At 41.5% G+C, this 24,690-nt stretch overlaps 1 protein-coding gene across 1 annotated transcript; it reads right to left on the bottom strand.

The window, feature by feature from the left end:
• Nucleotides 1-186: 186 nt before the first annotated feature.
• Nucleotides 187-24,539, bottom strand: usp22 (ubiquitin specific peptidase 22). Its single transcript, XM_061810364.1, has 13 exons — nucleotides 24,027-24,539; nucleotides 18,099-18,231; nucleotides 14,770-14,883; nucleotides 14,433-14,534; nucleotides 11,810-11,976; nucleotides 11,559-11,706; nucleotides 10,494-10,596; nucleotides 8,903-9,061; nucleotides 6,325-6,451; nucleotides 6,159-6,250; nucleotides 5,956-6,018; nucleotides 3,794-3,943; nucleotides 187-2,040 (listed from the first exon to the last, which is right to left on the bottom strand). The coding sequence occupies exons 1-13, from the start codon at nucleotides 24,144-24,146 to the stop codon at nucleotides 1,998-2,000; spliced, it is 1,521 nt and encodes a 506-aa protein (XP_061666348.1). The 5' UTR covers nucleotides 24,147-24,539; the 3' UTR covers nucleotides 187-1,997.
• Between the last annotated feature and the right edge of the window lie 151 nt (nucleotides 24,540-24,690).

Genomic DNA, 24,690 nt, shown 5'->3' with positions numbered 1-24,690 from the left:
GAATTGAAAGGAATCTATTGATATCATATTAATGATATCACATTGCAAAAGTAACTGAACTAGTTACACTATTACATATTCAACATAACTAATTGTACCCAACTCGATTTCCAAAGTAATCTTTCAACATTGCTAAGATACAAAATCTTTAAGAAAAAGTCAACTACAGATAAGAGGTTTTTTTTTTATTTTTTATTTGCGTGTCTTGCCATCACTGTGTCCAAGTCTTTGCAGTCATTTTGCACTGAAGGAATGACTTAATAGGTCAAGACACCGTTACGACTCTCGTGGCTGAATCCAGCAACATATAGAACAAAAATCAATATGGAGGTTTCACCATTTGTCTCTTACGTACAAACTGTACAATTATATACTTTACATACATCTTCAACATGTGGAAAAAAAATATATATAACAGAAAAGAAAAACTAATATTCAGCTTGGGCGGCATGCTGAACTCAAGTACTGATTCAGTACACAAACACACAGAGCATACGCACGCGCACCACACGTGCATACGAACCTTAACACATACATACTTCTGTTTTGTTTTTTGTTGTTTTTACACAATAACATCCCCCCCCCCAACAACCAGTTATTTTTCCCACTGTCTTTTTCTGGTTACAAACACACACACAAACATGCAGCCAACGATAATACACCCCAGAATCAAGCTCATGATCCTTCGCACATACTGCACTATTCTGAGGGTACATCCCAGATTGGCTCTTATTTTTGCATTTAACCACAAACACATACCTTGAACATGAAGATACAGTATGTTTCTAAACTGCCAGAGACTTATGTACTTAAAAATAAAACTTCAGACAAAACCCAATATAACAGCTAATATAACCAAACATTAAGCTGCAATAGCAGCATTTTCAGGTGGGCGTGGTTAGCTCTTTTTTGCGTAGATAAAACAACACAGCACAATGTAACATGGACAGACAATGTGAGTGAATGCAAAAGACTGTAAACGAATCATTTTAGAATTACAGTATTTATAAAAATAGAATATTTACTGAGTAAAGTCCGCCCCTGCGACAGTTGGAAGCAGCAATAGAGGCGGAAACGTCCGGCACGCTTGGGGGAGAGTCGAGCCAAAGCTTCCGATGTCGTTGACCGACGACAAACTCACGAGTAGTGACATAAATATGTAGAATATTTATCATACAACTTGTGAGGAGATGTTTGCTTCTTGATTTTCTCCTTCTTCTGCAGTGCAGTGAAAAATGCATAAAAACATTTACAATATTTGGTCATTTTGAGTGTATGTGTGTGTGTATAGGCTACTATGTGACACATGGTGTGCTTGTGAATTCTAATTACTTCCCCTGCCGCAAAACTGAAATTAACAACAAAAAAGAAAAGAACCTTTTGTTCATATAGAAGCATCTTGTAGCATTGTTGACATTTACAAGAATTTAGAAGAGGGGTGGGGAATCTTTTTCAACTTTTAAAACGGACATCCTGGTATGATGGAAAATGGACTTGTACACAACCGATTGAGTCTCTGGAGTGCCTGTCCACCCATCAAGTGTGAAATTACACCATCAAGGAAAAATTGTAATGGGCCTCGCCATGACACTAATTGACAAGCGTATCTCAACGGCTTAGTGTTATTATGAGTTTCTCAGAGGTTTCGTGTGTTTTCACAATTGCATAGCAGTCCAGAGCCCAACAGAGCCAACACATAATAGGTTCCCCAACCCGGCTCAAGAAGGACGTTGAGAAAGAAAAGACCAAGTAAACAAATCCCTTGCATTAATTTGGGTCTAAACACAAAACTTTCACTTCTGTCTGTCTGAAAGTGAGAATGCCAAAAGCCAAAGTTAACATGATGACAGGCCGCTCGTCACTTTCGACCTCAACGTGCAGACTTACAACCAGTAGATAGTTGTTGTGTGCGTCCTGAATTCCAGTAGAGATGTTATTTTTTTTTTCCAAGTTGCAGTAGTGCGTCAGGGCTCATATGCATTGTGATGAGGGCTGCACTACTCGTACTCCAGAAACTGTTTATGGTAAAACAAAAGGTACCTACGGAGGAAAACAACACCATAAATGCCATGTATTCAATTTGTAGCGAGCTAAACACTTGTTTTTGCTCTCATTATCCATCATTTGAAGTAAAAGATTTCTGATATTGAAACAAGGATTACTTCTGTCAATTTAGTGCAGAAGAAAGCACGTGATTATAGAGCTCGTCCACGTGACGTCACCATTTTTACGGCACCATATTGCCGTTCAAAAAGAGATGCTCGACAGTGTGGGGGACATTGAACCGGAGCAGAATATTCACAATGCCCGAGACCTGTTGTGCTGCTGGTTGTCACAACAGACAAGACAGATATTCAAAGAGGTCATTTTATAGAATACCAGCTGAAAAGACCAGAAAAGATCGAAGGGTTTGGTAAATTAAATGTGATGGATGGTCCCCAACCAAATACACACGACTGTGCAATGATCACTTCATTTCAGGTAGGAATTATTCTTTTCAAATCTCAAATTCCCAAGAAGTATTTATCATGCCAAGATGGCTCATTTGAGAACAATGGGTTTAAAAAAAGACAACAACAACAAAAAAACCCACAGGGCATCGTCTCCAACGTACATGGAAGCATGTTACAGTCACACGTTAAACTTTAGTATACCTTGAGAGATTTTTTTTTTTTAAAATATGCATTGTTCTCAAATGAATCCAATGCGTATTTAAAAAAAGAAAATAAACCGGCGATTACAGAGAGGTTTACGTAGGTTAACGTGTGGCTGCAACACGCTTCCGTATACAGGGGCTGAAACCTATCCCAGTGGTTTATTTTCTTTTTTTAAATACGCATTGGACTTATTTGAGAAGAATGCATATTTAAAAAAAAAAAACAAAAAAAAACGTCTGTCACGGAGAGTTTAACGTGTGGCCGCAACACGCTTCCACGTTCATGATCCGTCAACCCACTGTCTATTTTTCCCCAATCATAGTTAACGAATGCGAGTTTGTGTAAAACCTGGGGTCATTTATTTAAATATTGGTATTTGTATTGAAAAAATCTGAATGGCTCCATCACTATGTGAGATTTATTCTTGATTGAGAACAGATCCAGCAACAAAGTATTTGTATGTGTCCAGACTTTTATACACTTTCAAACTCTTCTGCGTAGATCACGACGAGGTATATGTGTAGATCCAGTTGTCCAAGACAAGCGGAAGCAGATTAACATTCCACTTTCTTATCGGTGAAAACATTGACTTTGGTTTTAAATATGAGTCCTCTATGCCAGGTGTCTCTCATTTTTCAAAGTACCTTCGTTAATTATCACCTTCTAAATGTTTAACGATATCGGAAAAAACTCTGGGAGATGTATTTTTGTTTTATCTCAACAGAGTAGCATTGAACAATGCTTTGCTTGACTGGCAATATGGCCAGTCATGTGATATTGGTGACGTAGGTGCACGAGGTCTATTGCATGGGTGCCTTAAACTGGTCATAACCAAAGGGCTCTCAAAACCAAATAATAAAGACTTAAAAAAAAAAAAAAAAAAAAAAAAACCTTCACATAAACCACTTCAACTCGAGTAAGAAAATATAAGCATGTGTTTAGTCAGGTTCTCTGTGTGGTGAGCAACACAAAAATGAATTGAATTTGAATTATTGGCAGTTTAACAGCAAGAATTGTCCCTATATAACTTTGAATAGACACAAACTACGAATATGAGGGGAGTGACGATATTCAAATGTAATATGACAGATGTGTTAAAATAATGTTGCTATGTGGTCAGTTAGTGGATGGCTCACCCTTCACTGTCCAGCACGGCTTCGATGCTGGCCTTGGTAATGATGGCGTCGTCACATTTGAACCACTGGTCCTTGTGCTGCCTGATGAAGGTGGTGTAGTGGCCGCTCTCCAGTGTTCCCTGGTGGTTAACAACAGCAAACAGGCTGTATCTGATTGAGACATGAAGAAGGAGAATTATCAGATCAGCAGCTCCAAAATTTTGAGTTGGTAAGCAACAAAGGGATCTGCGGGAAAACAGTACATATTTTAGAGAGCGGGAAAAATAAACAGTGGGGAAAAATTAAATCTCGCTTGGATTCAAATGAGCATTAATTTTAGCTCTTGTTGTCATTGAGAAAGCAGGTGTATACCAATGTATTATTTTTGGATACTCTCATTTTTAAAATACATATACAGTGGAAGCTTGATAGAATGCACTAGTAGCGGGGGAACGTCCGGTATAGCTGAAGGTCCCTGATATTGAATCATTGTCTTTTTTTTTTTTAGGCCACTTATGCATTCATCTCCTTGAACTGTCACCTTATCGTGGTGTAGGGGTTTGTGTGTCCCAATGATCCTAAGAGCTAAGTTGGCTGGTGGTTCATGCCCCTGGTAGGGTCACCCATGGAAAAAGCTCCTAGATGAAGGACCAGACAAAGCACAACTTTATAAACCCCTATGAAGAATACAAAAACTGGATTGAGGTTTCACTTGCCCAGATGCGGGTATCTGGTGCTTTCCTCTGGAGACAGGCCTGGACGTGGGGCTTGAAGGCGCACGCCTGGTTGCTGGGCCTGCACCCATGGGGTTCAGGTGGGCACAGCGAGTGAGTCCCACTTCCCATGGGTTCAGCACCTGTGGCAGGGGCCATAGGGGAAGGCTGCAGTGTGAGCTGGGCGATGGCCAAAGGCGGCAACCTTGGCGATGTGATTCCCAGCTACAGAAGATGGCTTTAGTGACGAGGAATGTCACCTCTCTGGCAGTGAAGGACCCCGAGCTGGTGTATAAGGTTCAGAAGTTCCAACTACATATAGTCGGGCTCACCTCACACACGGCTTGGGCTCTGGTACCAGTCCTCTTGAGAGGGGTTGGACTCTCTTTCACTCTAAAGTTGCCCACCGCGAGAGGTGCCAAGCAGGTGTAGGTATGCTTATTACCCCCCGGCCCAGCGCCTATACATTGAGGTTGACCCCAATGGACGAGAGGGAAGCCTCCCGCCTTTGGGTGGGAGGACGGGTTCTGACTTTTGTTAGTGACTATGCACCAAACAACACTTCAGAGTACCCACCCTTTTTGGAGTCCTTAAAGTGAGTGCTGGAGGACCCCATTGTTCTGCTGGGGGACTTCAGTGCTCATGTGGGCAATGACAGTGAGACCAGGAAGAGCGTGATTGGGAAAAAATAGCCCTACCCCACCCCGATCAGAACCCGAGCAGTGTTCTGCGAATGGATTTCTGTGCTCATCATGGATTGTCTATAACAAACACCATGTTCAAGCATAAGGCATTCGGCACCAGGACACCCTCTGTCGCAGTGTGATGATCGAATTTCTGGTCATGTCATCAGACTTGTGACTGCATGTCTTGGACACTCGAGTGAAGAGAGGGGCGGAGCTGTCAACCGGTCACCACCTGGTGGTGGACAAATAAGCAATCAGCTTGGTAATATTAAACTGTGAATGTCACAAAAATAGCACGTTTCACACTCTAGAGATTTGTGTTTCCATTCCTGAGAGTTTACACTGCCGCCATACAGCTCACTCTCTCTCTATGAGTCTATGTACAATAGACACTAGTTATCATGACACGGGCGCCACATCAATGCCCAACTTTGAGGCACATCTTTTGCAATTGATCTATTTATATTGTGGCGTATATCTGTGATCCACAGGTACATCAGGCCCATTCTCTGCGTGCATTGTTCCACAGTGCCAATAAAGGACAACAGCCTCAGTCAGCGGCAGTTTAAGTGACAAATGGAAACTATTTGGGGACAAATGCTTCAGTCCCAAGTCTGTTTCAACTGATATCTGGACATTTTGAGACTGTAAATAAGGTCTCCGAGTCTGATTAGTGACAGACATGAGCTTAATTAGCCACAATGCCATGACAAATGATCCTGTTGAAGGTGGTAATATTTGGGACATTTGCAGATTGCCGCAAATGAGCCAACCATTAGCCTACTTGTTGTCATCGTTGAAGGGCTCCAAAGTCTGCTGGTACTGGCCGTTCATCCTGCTCTCTTTACTGAAACACACAACGCAACTTTATTATTCAGGGATTTCTTAGTGAATCTTAATGCAATAAGAGGTGGGAGGTATCTATGAAGGAGTACAATTTGGTGCCATTCTATAGTTTTCAAGTCATTTTCATGTTAATGTAATCACCTGGAAGCCATAAAAGGGGTCATGTCCAACTCCAAAGGGAAAGAAACATATGTAGTGATCTTCCTCCGAAGTTTGGCAGAATGCTCGAATCTCTGCAAACACACAATCTGTTTACAAACAGGACTGCATACAGTTGAAGACCATGTTGAGAATGCACAACTCCTACTTTGAGGTGAAAGCAAGCCACAATGGGCAATTTCTTCATGGTCAGCTGCTTGGTAGACTCTTGGTAACTATGGCAACCGCTGCACTTGATCTTAGCGCTGCTACCGAGGTGCTCTGGTCTGGTGAACCTAAACAAACCAAAGGCAAACTTATTCCCTGTTGGCACATGCATGCTCACTAGATGATGATTGTAAACTCTGAAGTATCTGAATCTAATGAAGGAAAATGTTTGTGTACCTACCAATTTCAGGCATATTGACATAAATACAGTACAGTCAGATAAGATCATTTGTCACTTGACAATATGTGAGTTCCAAGATGCATGTAAAGAATGAGTCCAATCCCAGGAATAATGAGGCCCTGCAATTTATCAACCTAGAATACTGATACTGTATCATGCTTCTGTATTTGTGGTCCCATTATATTGCTACAGTCTATTTTTATACGGTTTGTACTCTATATTTGTGTTATCCATTGCATGTGTTTAGGACTCTAAGGATAGCACATTTTTAGGACAGTACATCTTCCCCAAAAATGTCACAACAACTAATTCCATTGACGCCACTCATTTTTCTGTAACTGCATCTACTGGCACTCTATCAGAAAACTTATCTTCGTGTACACGAGTGCCTGAATTTTGTGCACACACAAACACGCAAAGGGGATCACACATGGCCAATCACACAGAGGGTCTACGCTTTTCACCGACTTTCAGACGACAATTTGGGGGCAGGGTGAATTTACATGCAGGATTTCCAGACCACATTGGAGTACTAAGCCAAAGCTCTAAGTCAGCAGAGTGATCATATTTTATGCGCCACTGCTAATTTTTGTGCATGTCAGACATGGGATGCACATCAAACGAGATCCCTGTAAAAATACGATGAATAAACGTTTTGCTACACCCCCAATATCTATGAAGTTATTTACATAACTTCAAAGTGACATAAATAATCATATACTTAGACGATTTTAACAATTTAGAGAGAGCCTTCTGATTTTAAATTAAATTCTTTGTTAAAAAAAACACCACAACTAAATCAATGTATAATTGTGTATACTAAACACTATATTTATGTTTTTATCATCAAAACAGCTCTTCTGAGAGAAACTATAACTACAGCAACCCGTAATGGAAATGACTTTGATACCAATTTAAGGTGTACAATCAACTCCAAATCCAAATCAGGATAGTTTGGCCTTAGTGGAGGTCAGTGCCATTTCAGTATTTGATTGGATGACGTTTTGTTGCAGCTTGGATCTGTAACCTGCCCATGAGCCTGATTGCAATCAAGAGATCCATTCATTGTCGATACCGCTGATCTTGTTCAGGGTTATGGGGAGCTGAAGCTTACACCAGACGTGATTTGACTGAATGAAAAAAAGACTGAAAAGTAGCCGGAGGTCTGGGGGCTGCAAGCATGATCAAAGGATGATCACCAATTTTAATGTGCAAGTTTTATAAATTGTATTATGAATAAAATATATCTAGTACACCTATAAATGCTATTCTGTTTTCAAAATGTGCACAATATGATCATTCATTATTTAGGTACATATCTTTACCCCAAAAAATTACAAATTAAAATTCAACTAACTACTACAAATGAAACTAAATTGAATTTAGATTTCCATAATGGCGTGCAAGCGTGTCATAGCGTGTAAATCGTACCCATTCCATTGATATTGGCAACCCTGTCTGCAGCTAGGGTTGGTTGTTTCGGTGGATCTTGTCTCTCAATACCGGTAGTAGTGGCAATAAACAAGGGATGAAGTCCGTAAGGTTTGTTGGCCTTAGGTTGACATCCGAATGTAGGAGCTATGGAAAAGTTCGTTTTCCTTGCTTCCAGTTGTTGACGTGTTTTTGTCGTTTCACATGAACTTCCAATGCCTTGAAACCTCTTGATCCATAGTCAATAGTATCCTGACACCACGTGCACAAAGCTTTACCAGGTCGATCGATTTTGTGAATGAAGTCGCTTAACACAGAGGTTACTTTCTTCTTTCCAACGGTATTGCCGATTTCTCGTTCCATCCAATCCCATCGAAACATATTTTTGACATTTCTATCCATTTCTTTCACTTGCGAAGCGTCTTTCCTCTGGAGCACCGCCATTGTGTTCACTTGCAAATGGGCCCATTACCTCCCTGTTCCACATTCGGCCAATCAACAGACGCGTATCACCTTTTCTGCCTCGGTTCTGCATCGCTTGCAAAAGTGGGATCGGAAAATGAACGAGTGGGGATTCTGACACGGGTTATGGTCGGAATATTGCAGAAAACCGGAAATATATATTTTTTTTATTTATGCAATTTAAAAAGACGGAATTCCGTTTATAAACAGAAAAATCACGTCTGTTACACCAATTGACTGTGTGCGAGAGGTGGGCTGACTGGTTGTCAGTCAGTGGCAGGGCACATATAGAGAGAAAACTATTCAAACCAACTGAGAACTTCACCCATGTTGCTTGGGCTGAAGTCATGTGAGTGACCTGTGACACTATTAGTAATCTGTGCACAGCTGTTTAACATGTAAAATAGTACACATCACCAAAACAAACAAACCACAGTCATGCTACCTTCGTAAGCAGTCTGTCAGTGTTGTGGCTCCAGTGGTGTGACTCTCTCCGTTTAGTGTCGAACCATCCCCGCCAGGGCTTAGGGGCCAGAAGGGAGTAGAGGAGCCGGGCAGATCCAAACTGATGTCCCAGAATGGGTCGATAGTAGTTGAGACACCGCTGGGAGGTGGGTGGACACACATAGATTGGTTCCTATTTCACAGATCCCACTTATCTCTTGTCAGAAGTACTTTTTTTTTTAAATTATTTGACCGCAAGAGAGATAGGTTTTTTATCAGTGCTCTTTTTGGGGCGGGTAACTAGCCATTTTTCAAATGACCTTTAGCTTGGAACACCAGTATGAACAGGTATTTAATTTCCCGGGACTCAAGTTGAGGTAACCATAGGGACGTGAGCCGCCTTGAGGCAATTCATATTGCAGTTTTGTGTGTGTGTGTTAGACAAACAGGCAATATGTGGCCTAGCGCTGAACTCCAATACATTCTCACAGACAACCCTTGGGGAAACATGAGGGTGATGTAGGGGATACACCTGACACTATTTTAAAACCATACCAAATGTGTGGAATGGTATGATAAAACACGACACCTTTATAAAAATTAGCCAAAGAGAAATAAGATCCCTACGGCAAAGGTGGAAATATTTATGCCCATCTGAAAGAGTATTTAAGGCAATGTATGGCCTGAGAGAATTCTGTTTTTTTTTTTTTTGCAAGACTAACACAGTTTTCTGAATTCCACAAGGTCATAAAGCTTTTCGCACTCAACTTTGCCGGATTATAGCGTTCTCTTAAGGATTTTAAAATTTTCAATATGAAAAGACAAACTATTTTTTTTGGAGACCACAAAATTGGGGCTTAAGAACAAGAGGCAAAAGGCAACATGAAAAAAAAAAAAAAAAAAACATTCCCACATGCAGACATTATTAACAGCATACAGGTGCATACTTTGCGTCTATTTGAGTTTGCCGGCATCTAGATGGCAAACAACTGACTACTGTATAGTCCGCTATTATTGAAAACTGAACTTGATGCCATTAAAGAGAATCATTTCCTCGAGGCTCAATATGTCATGTCTCATCACAATAAATGATTACAGAAAATGCTTAAATATTATTTTGATCATAATTTTTTTTATCCTGTGCCTTTTAAAGCTAAGTCTACAATCAGATTTGAACGTGTAACTTATCACATTTTATTGAATGTTAAATAAATAGATCACTCTGCTAGAACAGAGAAACTTGATGACAGATTGATCACAAGCTACAAATTTGAATCGAGATTTGTTCAAATCAGGGTTGCAGTTTAACTTTATTAATCCTTAGAATTTGTATTTGGATTGAAAAAGAACAATACCAACCAAATGCACCACCATATGAAATGCACAGCAGAAGTAAAATAAATGAAGAATATATAGTACAGTATATCACATAGAATGTTTCCTGAATAAAGATCCTGTACCATTGCTTACCACTAGGTGGCGCTACAGATCCGTTTAACAGGTTTTCGTTTGCTCTTGGTGCTGCAATGGATTTATTTGTTGGTGAGCAACATGCAACTGAAAGAGAACTACATGCGCATGCACACACTTACTGGCAGACTTGACAGGTGACATCAGACTGCAGGCCCCCTGTGAAGATTTGGTCAATGATGCAATTACAATGGTTTGGGTTGTTGGCTTTTTTCCCGTTGTCATCTGCGTGAACACACAAACAGTCAGTCACAGGAGGCTTCTAAACTGGACACAAACACTAACACATAGTAAACGGGGCTTATAAACTGTCTCACAGATTTTCCACCTTTCATGTGCACACCTCATTCTCCATTTGTTCTGCAGCTGCTTCTTTTTCACAATTGTCATGATGATTTTTTCGTGTTTTATCATATGCTTTATCCATGTAGAAACCTTTGATTTGATTTTAAGCGCCACCGACAACAGAAGCAAATCACAGTTTAAACCGTCTCACATTTGCCATCAAACAATTTTATGATTTATTACTAAAAGGTAAAACGATGACAGATGACGGTAATCCTCCTATACGAACAATTAGAACTTTTTTTTAATTCATCTGTGAGATGCCTCTTGGGCCTATCTATCTCTAACAACTCCTTTTAGCATACGAACCCTCACGAGCACTGGGGACCTATGCCTCTGGCCTTTTAGTTATTCCTAAAGTCAGGACACACCCTCGCAGCAAGGCACCCTTTTGAGTTTTACGACCCCAGTTTGTAGAACAGCCAGCCGGAAAACCGCAGGGGTGCACAGAATGCTCTTGATTTAGAGAACAGGCTCACCTTTATAATTCTGCTTTTAATTTGTATTTATTGTACATACATTCTTTGACTTATATTAGCTTTTATAGGACTTTTAGTTTCATTCTATCAAAAATATTTATTGTATTAATACTTATGCTGCATTTATATTTTTAGGTCTATTTTATATTCATCATTCTAGGTATGGTTAGTATCTTTTTGGGCGGGATTTGATTTGATTCCAGTTCAAAAATCCAGATATCGTTAAAAATTAATTAGGAACTTCACCTGAATTTGCAACACAATCAAGTCATTGATCATTGCTTATTGCTTGTCCTTTGAATTTTGCACATGCTAATTATATGAAACAAGGTTCATAAAATAACTAACAATAATTAGTCTGACCTTTGCAGTGTCTGTGTAAAACATCCAGTGCAGCGATGAGGAACTCATGCGCGTCCTGCTGCTCGTAGCCAGCCAGATGACGGGCATGAGTCCACACCAGGTGGAGCAGACGGAACGGGATGTGAGGTGAACGATGGCCTGAGTAGAACTAGAGAGACACCATATACACTGTTAGGAATAGTGGTATGAGCCGCCACATCTCCAAATCATGTCTTAACTGAGGCAGATTTTTTCATTTTTGTTAAAGGCACCTCTTGGAAGAGTTGCGACATTTCACACACTAAGCAGGAATTGCTCTGCATTTCACATTTGTGTCGGTCAGACAGGAAGAAGTCCCGCAGCAGCGGCGTATGCGTTAGTGCCTGGACAATGCAGTTCATAAAGCACGTGTTGCCAAGGTTGATTAGACCGCGTAGGCCTGGAAACAGAGGAGAGAGACAGAATGAGACTCCATCAACAGCTGCAGTGCTCTAGGTGATGGAGATATCACAGAAAAAGATACATGAATTATCCATTGTCATTTGCAATCACCATATTCAATCGTGTTCTCTGATGCATGAAAAATAAAAAGTAAAATGAGCACTGTAAGCATTGTTTACAGTACTGTGTGATAAATGAATAAAAAGACAGCGTGTGTGAGAAAGAAATTCATTCACTGCAATAGACAATCATGGCTTCACACACCAAATTTGATCTGGTTCTATCTGGAACACCAGATATTGCTTGGTCTTAATTTTTTCCCCCGCCTAACCCACTTTACTGGATGAACATAAACACTCAACAGTATGGGATGTTGTGATCAGCTGATTTGGTTGCAGTTCTCTGGGGCTGCAGTGCCCAATATTATTGGCACCACAGACCAGTGCAATGTAAAATTCATATTCTGACAAACCACTGACGCTCACAAAGCTGACCAACGGCCACGGTGGCCCCACAACTGCGGGGGGAGTTTCTCGGTCGGCACACCACGGTGGCCCCACAACTGCGGGGGGAGTTTCTCGGTCAGCACACGCTTGCAGCTGAGCTCAACTATACCAAGAAATTAACAAATCAGTTCACAGGGTGATTCCATTCATTATCCTAACTGAAAAGATTTGTGATTGCGAATGACTGCGAACATAAAAAAAAAGAAAAATGCCCATTTTTTTCCTCGCGATTAATCAATTTTTGTATACCTGTCTTAAGTGGTGGGTGTATGCATTCAAAGTATTTTCTTTTGATTTGTAATGCCAATGGTACATACTCAGCTGACTTACAATTACCCTCTCAGCACTCCAAACTAAAACTAAACAGCAGCCCTATTTCTGGAAAGTCATCTTAAACAGCACACTATCTTGACAACTTGACTGCTCAATGGTCCCTTCTTCTTGATTCTCGACTGAAATTCTAAAACTCACCCCACCCAAAGACAACCCGTTGATCGAGGGGGGCCATCCAAAGCTTGTTGGATTTGCTAATTAGCCAGAGTCACCGTGGATTCGCTGCTTGTTTGCCTCAGGCTGCTATTTCTGGCTGCTGCGGGCTGTTTAATCCAGTGAGATTCAAGACAGGAAGGATTTCTATGATTATTTTTTCCTGCTGCTATTCCCAATACAGCATGCCAACAATTATTCCATCCATCCATTTTCTTAGCCGCATATCCTCACGAGAGTTGCGGGAGTGCTGCAGCCAATCCCAGCTGTCATCGGGCAGGAGGCGGGGCAAACCCTGAACTGGTTGCAAGCCAATAGCACGGCACATGGAGACAGACAAAAGTCGCATGCACAATCACACCTAGGGGAAATTTAGAGTCTCCAATTAATGCATGTTTTTGGGTTGTGGGAAGAAACCTGAGTGCCAGGAGAAAACCCACGCAGGCATGGGGACAACCAGCAAGCTCCACACAGGCGAGGCCGGGATTTGAATCCCGGTCCTCAGAACTTTGAGGCCCATGCGCTACAGCTGTTCCACTGTGCCGCCGCCAACAATTATTGATATTTAAGAAAAAAATCATTGACACCATCTATTTTTACTGTAATCAATACAGGTCATCTATCTTTTTCATTTTAATCCATCCATCCATTTTCTAAGCAGTTTATGTGCACAGGGGTTGCAGGAGTGCTGAGCCAATCCCAGCTGTGAGACAAAACCATTCACACTCGAAATCACACCCAAGGCCTATTTAGAGTCTTCAATTAATGCATGTTTAGGGGATGTGAGAGAAAAATGGATTGCCCAGGGAAAACGCACACAGACAAGGGGAGAAGATGCAAACTCCACAGAGGCAGGGCCTGGATTTGAACCCTGGACCTTAGAAGTGTGAGGCTGATGTGCTAATCAATCGTCCACTGTGCCACTCAGTTCGATCCAATAATTAAAAAAAATGTTTTATTTTCATATTAATTTATCTTCTAAATGTGTAAATTATTGTGAGTAATTTCAATTATGCTGAATCCTAAAATTAAAATTTCTCAGAATTTCTTCCTTAATAAATAAATACATGACAAAAAAATGTTGATTATCAAGTCAACCGCCCAAAATGTTTTTCTTATGAATAATATTCCATTTGTGCTATTTATGTCATGTTTTAGGGCAACTTTGTGGTTGTGAGGAGACTGGAGGTGAAAGAACAATATTATTGGACTAGAGATTCTATAATTTTAAAGTGATTCCAAATGCCCATGGCTTTTCTGTAAATATACTCTTTTTTTTTTTTTTAAAATCAGGAAAGATTTCTCTAATTGAGCTTGGATGATTTAAGAAATGTTAATGATATGAAACAAGATAACTACTGCAAATTTTGAAATACCTAATGCTGCATATATAACATCGTCTGAGGTAAAAACAAAAACTGGATACACACTATCTTTATTTTCTATTAAGAAAGTGACTTACCAATAGTACAGTTGGAGGTGATTCTCCTCCTCTTGGGATTGTGGCGGAGAAGCTCCAGCTCCCTCTTGGTTGGCTCCCATGTTGAGTACTTCTCACCTGTGCCTGCAATCACCACATAGCCATACACACATCAATTTTCAAAACCGAAAACCACTGATCTAAATAGACGAGACAACGTGGAAAAAGTTTCCAGAAAATGTAAAATTCAAATGCTTATTTCACTTTCACAAGTAAAATTATACATGTATGAACACTGTAGAAGCGAATGGCCATTTTTGTGTGTGTGAATCTTTCACCCAGAGCTGGGTAAAAAAATTGGGTTAAAATGCTTTCAGACCTTGCATTTTCCAGGCCTTCCTTTGTTCCTCTTTGGCAATCTGTTCCATGTCTTTGTCGTAAATGTAGTCTTGGCACATGAAGCAGTAAATCCCCCCATACAGCAAGTCAATCGCTGCAAAGTCAAGACAAGGAGAGGGTGAGAAAAGAAGCCAAAAAAGAAAAATGCACAGGAGAGACTTTTTATTGAACTCTAGGGCTGCTCTCACAGTTTATCTATTTTGTTTGTCAGAGGGTAATGGAGGCCTGTGAGTCACTACAAGCTGTATGAACCACTAGATGATTCATCTCTGTCTTTTCCTATTAAGGGAACATTGCTATGGTGCTGCAATGCCAAGGAGTATGCTCTTAGCAGGAGACATATCTGCTAACACTAATATCTGTTAACACCATCCCATAATCGCAGAGCTGGTGAGAGCAAAGAGGAGACAAAAGTGAGGAGAGCAGTAAAAGAGGAGGCGGTGTCTTTTCTGTCGCTCTCTCACAGTCAGGGTTTCACAAATGCCGAAGTGAACTTGTGCTTTCTATCACTGCCCTTGAGCTACCCGTTTGCCATCACCGTGACAACCTGGGCTTCTGCTTCCTTTGGCTGATGTTGTAATCCTCTGCAGTTGTGGAGGGAACACTGAGGGCAGGAGGGAGAGGATGGAGTCCAGCCACTAAAAATAGTCATATCAAATCAGCTCAAACACAAGAGCAGTCTCAATAATTGTCTTGAAATAATACTTGATCGACACAAAGAGGTAATACTTTAACTATAGTTTATTGTTGTGGATAAAATTTGTAGTAATGTACCACTGCACTAAATTACATAGTGTGTTTCCAATATTTTGGCCCTCTTACACTTAAATATAGTACAGAAACACCTCTCTGTATGCTGCATCGCAGTTTTACACCACTGCGATCTGCAACAACGGGAAGACAAATGAAAGCCTTGCATACGTATATCAAAGACATCGAGCAAAATGTGTCTCCCACCCTTGTGCAAAGTAGGACAATCCACCCGCCCCCCAGCCCCTACCTCTCCAAATTAGTCAACTGATATGAAACACTGCTCTGAAGCAGGGAGGTAAGGGAATATAGGTGCAAGGTCGAGTAACAAGTGGCTAATATTTGTCTTGGTATTAAAGCATAAATGACATTCGGGTCACACAAGACCTCTGAGAATGTTGTATAGCTCTATGTATGGCCACGACATTTTCATTAACCTTTGTCAGTGCGTGCAAATAGAAAACATTTTGCGCCAGATGTCTTCTTAAAATCTGATTTCCTGTGATAAACTGCAGTCCAAGTTGTAGCTCACCCTCATCTTTGAACCTAGTGAGGATAAGCGGAAGCAAAAAAATGGAAGGATGGACATCAGAAATCAGATATGATTAAATGTATCTTTACAGGAAATAATGGTTCAGGATGATTACATTTGAGTGTATATACAGCTTATCTTCATTAGGATCATGCTCGCCTAAGCTGACTTTGGGCGAGAGATGAAGGACCACCTTGGACTAGTCACCAACCAATCAAGACAAACAAACATTGACACTCACATTCACAAGCAATGACAATTTAGATGATTTGACTAATCTAACAATTCAAGTTTAATTCCTGTATTGAGGATATGGGGGCTGGAGCATCGGGGGGAGAAAAAAAAAAAACACCAACATTGGAAGAACATGTAAGCTCAAAACGGGACTGTGAGATAGCTGAGATAACCACTAGGCATCGTGCTGCATGGAACAGATTTTTCAAAGTATAACAATATGAAAATGTGTTTTTTGAAATATAACTAGAACAAAGTGTCACATATCGCATCAGAGAATGGATTGTGTTCATACTGTAAATTGAAAGAGTTGAAAGAGTAAAAAGAAAAAGTGAAAGCTAACAGTAAGCAGGAGGGACTTTGTTTAATGGAGGCTAATTCCTCTGGGATTCTTAAAGATGACTTAATTACCTCCTCAACAGTCCGTGGGGATCTGCAGTCCTCCCATTTTCTCTTCTCTGTCATACTTTTTTTTTTTTTTTTACCAGCAGCAGCTAACCTAATTAGACCCACAATAACCCCCCGCCCCCCATTACACATGTGAAACATACAAACACACCACAAGGATTTTTTTTTTGTCTGAGCCAAAAGCATAAGGAAAAGAAAAGGAGGCTTCTAAATGCTTCCGAACATTTGGCCAAGTGGGTGCTTTATCACACACACTCGAGGTGTCGCTGCTGTGGCAACCCAACCACCTCCACTCACCCAACACCGCACTGTGTTGTTCTCAACTTACACCTGCAAGAGCCTATTTCCGTTACGTGGAGAGCAAGGCACCATAAGTAGAAATTCAGATGAATGGTGACGTTTTGTGTGTGAATTTTTCTTTCCTTTTACCCCACAAAATAAGGTCCTGAGCACCATTTAGTCACCTAAATGTCCCTGCATGTTTATCTGCAGCATTGCCAAGGGCCTAATATTGCATTCAGGAAAAAAAGGGCATAATGTAATGGGCATCTACTCACATTTGTCACAATTTATTGACAGTTGATCATCAAATCGACAACTACAGCATTTTGATTTAGAGACACTGGGTGGCTACTTACTGATCTGTGTCTAAAACCAAAAAGCGAGTGTAAACACTTATACGTATGTGTATAAATTCCCATTAAAACTAATGATTCCAATTTCATTTAAATTGCAAAGGCAGGGGCTCATCACCAATCTGTCGGATTATACGTCCTTTGATGAACATAAATCCTCGAGGTATAATTCTGAAGTCAAAATTGGCTCCAGTGATGGTGTTGGAAGCACATAATAGCGTCAGTATTATCGGTGTGAGCTTCTGATAAATGGCACAAACATGCTATGTGAAGTTGTCCACATAGTGGGAAGAGGGGGTGGGGGCGAGAGTGCAATTTGTTTGGCGATGTGACCACCACATGTTACGTGGATGGACACACAAATTAACAAGTGTGATTTGTCACCCTGATGATGAAGTGCTGTCTCAAATTGTGAAACTACAGGGTGTTCGCTTTTTCATTCATTCATGTTATGACATTAGAACCAATTGAAATACATTGATAAAAATAATCCATAGATTTCTGACGAAAGATATCTTATTTTCATGTTATTAAGACACATGAGAATGGTTTTAAATAGTGAAAAGAAGCTGCATGTCTCTGAGCTGCATAATTAACGCGATTGAAAGGGATGCATGGACACGCATTTATCGGATAGAAATGAAGGGTACTTTATTTGAATATTAGGAGATGGAGAGGAACACTGTGCCAACGCATCTGCAACATGGAACGTATGCATTCCATGAGTCGGAGTGTGTGTGTTCACCATACCTAGGTTATGTCGTTTGGTCTTGGCATGCTCATGGATGTGTTTTTTGGCAAAGCAGGCGAAGAAGACGCAGTAAAGGCAGGAGTGGAGTCTGCTGAGGTGAGCCCCGCACATGTGGCAGATGCATGACTTGGCCTGAAAAGGGGGTGGAGTCAGGAGGAAAGAGGGTGGAGTAAAAACAATAGTGTGGATCAGTTAAATGCTATTTTAAAATGTGCTCTTGGAGAGGCAGCTGGATTAACACTAGTGCAGCGGCTTGTCCAATTACTGTAATTAAATATAAAACACTAATTCTGTCACATGAATGACAAAAGTGCAGCTCTCCTCACATTCAGATGACATTTGTTTAGAATTAGGAGAACATTTGTGCTTCTGTACAATCGCTTGAAAACTAACATTTTTTAAAAAGTATAATTTAACAAATCTAAATTATATGAATTAATATTTAGGATATACATTCATTATTTAGACTATTAATTAATGCAGCCCTATGGGGGCACAAACCAGTGCAATCTGTAGGCCGGTCCCAAGCCCGGATAAATGCAGAGGGTTGCGTCAGGAAGGGCATCCGGCGTAAAAACTGTGCCAAACAAATATGAGCGTTCATCTAAAGAATCCCATACCGGATCGGTCGTGGCCCGGGTTAACAACGCCCGCCCCCGGCACTGCTAACCTGCAGGGCGTCGGTGGAAATTCAGCTACTGTGGGTCGAAGACAAAGAAGAGGAGGAAACCGGATCCAGCGTCAGAAGAAAAAGAGGAATGCACAGAGCCTACAACTGAGTGTAGGGACTTTGAATGTTGGGACTATGACAGGAAAAGCACAGGAGTTGGTTGACATGATGATTAGGAGAAAGGTTGATATTCTGTGCATCCAAGAGAGCAGGTGGAAAGGTAGTAAGGCTAGAAGTTTGGGAGCAGGGTTTAAATTATTCTACCACGGAGTAGATGGGAAGAGAAATGGAGTAGGGGTTATTTTAAAGGAAGAGCTGGCTAAGAATGTCTTGGAGGTGAAAAGAGTATCAGATCGAGTGATGAGACTAAAATTTGAAATTGAGGGTGTTATGTATAATGTGGTTAGCGGCTATGCACCACAGGTAGGATGTGACCTAGAGTTGAAAGAGAAATTCTGGAAGGAACTAGATGAAGTAGTTCTGAGCATCCCAGACAGCGAGAGAGTTGTGATTGGTGCAGATTGTAATGGACATATTGGTAAAGGAAACAGGGGCGATGAAGAAGTGATGGGTAAGTACGGCATCCAGGAAAGGAACTTTGAAGGGCAGATGGTGGTGGACTTTGCAAAAAGGATGGAGATGGCTGTAGTGAACACTTATTTCCAGAAGAGGGAGGAACATATAGTGACCTACAAGAGCGGAGGTAGAACCACGCAGGTAGATTATATTTTGTGCAGACGATGTAATCTGAAGGAGGTTACTGACTGTAAAGTAGTGGTAGGGGAGAGTGTAGCTCGACAGCATAGGATGGTAGTATGTAGGATGATTCTGGTGGTGGGTAGGAAGATTAAGAAGACAAAGGTAGAGCAGAGAACCATGTGGTGGAAGCTGAGAAAGGAAGAATGTTGTGCGGCCTTCCGGAAAGAGGTGAGACAGGCTCTCGAGGGACAACCGAAGCTCCTGGAAGACTGGACGACGACAGCCAAGGTGATCAGAGAGACAGGCAGGAGAGTACTTGGTGTGTCATCTGGTAGGAAAGGGGAGAAGGAGACTTGGTGGTGGAACCCCAAAATGCAGGAAGTCATACAAGGAAAGAGATTAGCGAAGAAGAAGTGGGATACTGAGAGGACTGAGGAGAGGCGAAAGGAGTACATCGAGATGCGACGTAGGGCAAAGGTAGAGGTGGCAAAGGCTAAACAAGAGGCATATGAAGACATGTACACCAGGTTGGACACGAAAGAAGGAGAAAAGGATCTCTACAGGTTGGCCAGACAGAGGGATAGAGATGGGAAGGATGTGCAGCAGGTAAGGGTGATTAAGGATAGAGATGGAAATGTGTTGACTGGTGCTGGTAGTGTACTAAATAGATGGAAAGAATACTTTGAGAAGTTGATGAATGAAGAAAATGAGAGAGAAGGAAGAGTTGAAGAGGCAAGAGTGAAGGACCAGGAAGTGGAAATGATTACTAAGGAGGAAGTCAGAAAGGCACTACAAAGGATGAAAAATGGAAAGGCAGTTGGTCCTGATGACATACCGGTAGAGGTATGGAAGCAATTTGGAGAGATGGCTGTGGAGTTTTTGACCAACTTATTCAACAGAATACTAGCGGGCGAAAAGATGCCTGAAGAATGGAGGAAAAGTGTTCTAGTTCCCATTTTTAAGAACAAAGGGGATGTTCAGAGCTGTGGGAACTATAGAGGAATAAAGTTGATGAGCCACACAATGAAGTTATGGGAAAGAGTAGTGGAGGCTAGACTCAGGACAGAAGTAAGTATCTGCGAGCAACAGTATGGTTTCATGCCTAGAAAGAGTACCACAGATGCATTATTTGCCTTGAGGATGCTCGTGGAAAAGTACAGAGAAGGTCAGAAGGAGCTACATTGTGTCTTTGTGGATCTAGGGAAAGCCTATGACAGAGTACCAAGAGAGGAACTGTGGTACTGCATGCGTAAGTCTGGTGTGGCAGAGAAGTATGTTAAAATAGTACAGGACATGTATGATGGTAGCAGAACAATGGTGAGGTGTGCCTTAGGTGTGACAGAGGAATTTAAGGTGGAGGTGGGACTGCATCAGGGATCAGCTCTGAGCCCCTTCCTGTTTGCAGTGGTAATGGATAGGCTGACAGATGAGGTTAGACTGGAATCCCCTTGGACCATGATGTTCGCAGATGATATTGTCATATGCAGTGAAAGCAGGGAGCATGCAGAGGAACAATTGGAAAGATGGAGACATGCACTGGAAAGGAGAGGAATGAAGATTAGCCGAAGTAAAACAGAATATATGTGCGTGAATGAGAAAAGTAGAGGGGGAAGAGTGAGGCTACAGGGAGAAGAGATAGCGAGGGTCGACGACTTCAAATACTTGGGGTCAACAATACAGAGCAATGGAGAGTGTGGTCAGGAAGTGAAGAAACGGGTCCAAGCAGGTTGGAACAGCTGGCGAAAGGTGTCTGGTGTGTTATGTGACAGAAGAGTGTCTGCTAGGATGAAGGGCAAAGTTTACAAAACAGTGGTGAGGCCGGCCATGATGTACGGATTAGAGACGGTGGCACTGAAGAAACAACAGGAAGCTGAACTGGAGGTGGCAGAAATGAAGATGTTGAGGTTCTCGCTCGGAGTGACCAGGTTGGATAGGATTAGAAATGAGCTCATTCGAGGGACGGCCAAAGCTGGATGTTTTGGAGACAAGATTCGAGAGAGCAGACTTCGATGGTTTGGACATGTTCAGAGGCGAGAGAGTGAGTATATTGGTAGAAGGATGCTGAGGATGGCGCTCCCAGGCAAAAGAGCGAGAGGAAGACCAAAGAGAAGGTTTATGGATGTGGTGAGGGAAGACATGAGGGCAGTTGGGGTTAGAGAGGAAGATGCAGGAGATAGGCTAAGATGGCAAAAGATGACACGCTGTGGCGACCCCTAACGGGACAAGCCGAAAGGAAAAGAAGAAGAAGAAGATTTAGACTATTAATTTATTCCACTGTTTGAGAGGTAAAATGTGAAGCATGATCAGCCATACTGGATTTAAATTGAATCAATACATTGATTCTATATTTAATTCCCAATGCAATATAAGATACAAATATTGACGACGATAAAAAATGTGGAAAATCTGAAATAGGAACAGTAATTTATCTATTTAAACAGATGTTATTCATGACTGTAGCACAGCACTTTTTTTGCCAATAAAACAGAAACCCTCAATTTTTTTATCCGTGTCATTTTTTTTTTTTTCATTAGAACAGGACAAATGCATGCATTTAGTATTATATTTCATTACCAGTTTAGTTTTGACTTAAATGTTCCATGGTTTCACCAATTATAAACTGCAGGTATATCCAGATATGCTGGGCCAATATCTACCAGATAGAGAACTTTTTATTTTGCTAAAATATGACATTTCTGAGACAATATCCGCACACTTTTATCTAAATAACTGTCATTTTAGTAGCACTACTGATAAATACAGTGACCTTATCCCTTTCCTACCCTGTGCAAAATACTAATTGGAGAATGAAGCACATTCTTGTACAGTAACCTTTTCCTGTTTTATAGATGCATGCGAGACAAACGAGTTCAACAATGAATGAACAGAAGCGGTGAATGCGGCAGCTGCAGTCTTGCACAACTTTTGTAATAATTTTTTCATTTAGCACTTTGTTATATGACCAATTAATTACTGCGCAGACAAAATATGTGGTGCAGTTGTGTTGCAGATACAACATGGGATGGGCATTACAGTGGATGGAGAGTGAAGCATCGTGATGAGATGGATAAGAAAGGAAAAAAAAGAAATATTATGGCCCAAGGTTATTTACAGGTCAAATTATATGTTTGACAAAATCAACAAATAGTGATGGACTTTTAGCCTTACTGTGGCAATGCAGGAATCCATGTGGGACAAACACAAGTGGACACCAACCAATTGATGAGTGATGGAAGTTGTAATAATAAAAAGGACAAATATCCATCGATCCATTCTGACAGTGCTTGTCCCCTTGTTGTCTTTAGGGTTTGAGACGAGAGGTGACGTACACCCTGAACTGGTTGCCAAGCACAAAAAGACAAACTGCCATTCACACTCACAAAATGGCCAATTTAGTCTGACTCTACTCTTCAATTAAGATAACGTGCATGTTTTGGGAATGTGGATGCTGGAGTAGCCCCAGAAAACTTGCACAAATACAGGGAAACCACACAAACTCCACATTGGAAGGCCGGAGCTGAGATAAGAAACCGGAATCCCAGAATTGTAACCACCACCGACTCACAATGCTGTTCTTTGTAATGTACTATTGAAAATTTTACTCGCTACAAAAATCAATCAAATTGTTTGTTCTGGTCCAAATTTAGCAAATGATGTTTGGTTAACTCACTTGTTTTGACATTCAAAATTCTTCAAATTTGAATATGCAAATGAATCCTGCACCTCTGGTCCTGGTATAAGACAAGACATAAAGGTGCTTACTAAAAAATGCATCACCCATGTCTTCAAATTTAACAAAACAAATTCAGTGCCCCCACCCTCTGCCACACACACAAAATGATGTCTGTTGGCCTTCCTCCCTGCAAGAGTTGTAACACAAGCAGCACATAGTGTGCCAAGCTAGTCTGCTCCGTGGGTGGGGTGGTGGCACAAGTAAAGAAATGGGCAATTATGGGATGAGGGCCACATTGAAAAATATTTATTCTGCTTATTTTTATATGCAGCCTGTTTCCCACTTCCCTTCTGATTGCAAACCAGATAAGCTGCCAGGAATGGGGTTTTCTCCCCATCATCTTGGATGTGGGGGTGCCTGCAAAAACACACGCACTGGATACAGAAAGTGACTGTGTTTTCTACATGAGTGAGTCACAGACACAAAAAATGGGTCAGCTAGAGGATGATGATTGATGAACGCAATCAAGATGTGATCAAGATTTCGGTTGTAGGACGTGGGTGATTCATTGCACGGTTGATTTAAAAGCTTATGAATGGGCAGAAAAACGAGGAAAGACTCATCAGTATATGCTGTTGCCGGGGATAGATGGCTTGAAGAAGGCGCAGTGCTGAGGCAAAGACATGTCGGACACGCAGTACTCTTTATTGTAGTGTTTTAGGGAGGTCTTGTTTGCCATTCTGGTGCTGTCGAGCGTGTTTTGCGTGGAAGAGGTAACTGCCCACTAAACACGCACACGCGCGAGACCTTTCACATTCTTACACTCACACCCACACACATCCCTTCCGTTAGGTGAGCCCACTACGTTGCTCGGTCTCTTGTTACCTTGCGTTTCCTGGTCTCGGCCGAACCGCTCCATACGAAACACTGATAAATAGCCCTCAGGTTCTGCTTCCAGTTGTCCACTTTGAAGCAGTTGACATGGGGGCAGCCCGCGGGACTCATGATAATCACAGCATCCGGCTCGGCTGTCCACTGGGCGAGGAAACCTGTACAAAAGCCTCAACCCAGTCCAAACCCCGGACCCACTGGCTAGCTTGCCAGATTCGTTATCCACCAATCGCCGCGTTATGGCTAACTGGACATGTTCTGCGTGTAGTTGCGGCGACACGTACAGAACACCGCCAATTATTTCGGTATTCCGTTTTCGGAACCAGCATATTACCTGTCAATTCCAACCCATTGTAGTACGGTGAATGCAGTTAACCCACATTCGTTTAATTACATGTTAGCAAGCTGGCTAAAGTTGGTTAGCGTAGAAATTTCAACAGTGGCTTGCACCGTGTGGACCTACCCCCGTTCATAACGACGGACCAATCAGAGGCGAGTACTACTCAGGATTGGCGTATGCCAACTGTTTAAGAGGTTAAGTCCCACCTCTTCGAAACGGATACGGTGCCACGATTGGTTCAATCTTCCCATGGGCGACATCCGCCTGTGTGAAGGAACTCATTGGTTTAGATTGTAAATCACCTTCGTTGTACGGATA

This window comes from Syngnathoides biaculeatus, chromosome 22 (assembly GCF_019802595.1).
Source record: "Syngnathoides biaculeatus isolate LvHL_M chromosome 22, ASM1980259v1, whole genome shotgun sequence".
Lineage (NCBI taxonomy): Eukaryota > Metazoa > Chordata > Actinopteri > Syngnathiformes > Syngnathidae > Syngnathoides > Syngnathoides biaculeatus.
Note: the sequence above shows the minus strand (reverse complement) of the source record. Positions and strands in the feature narration are given on the sequence as shown.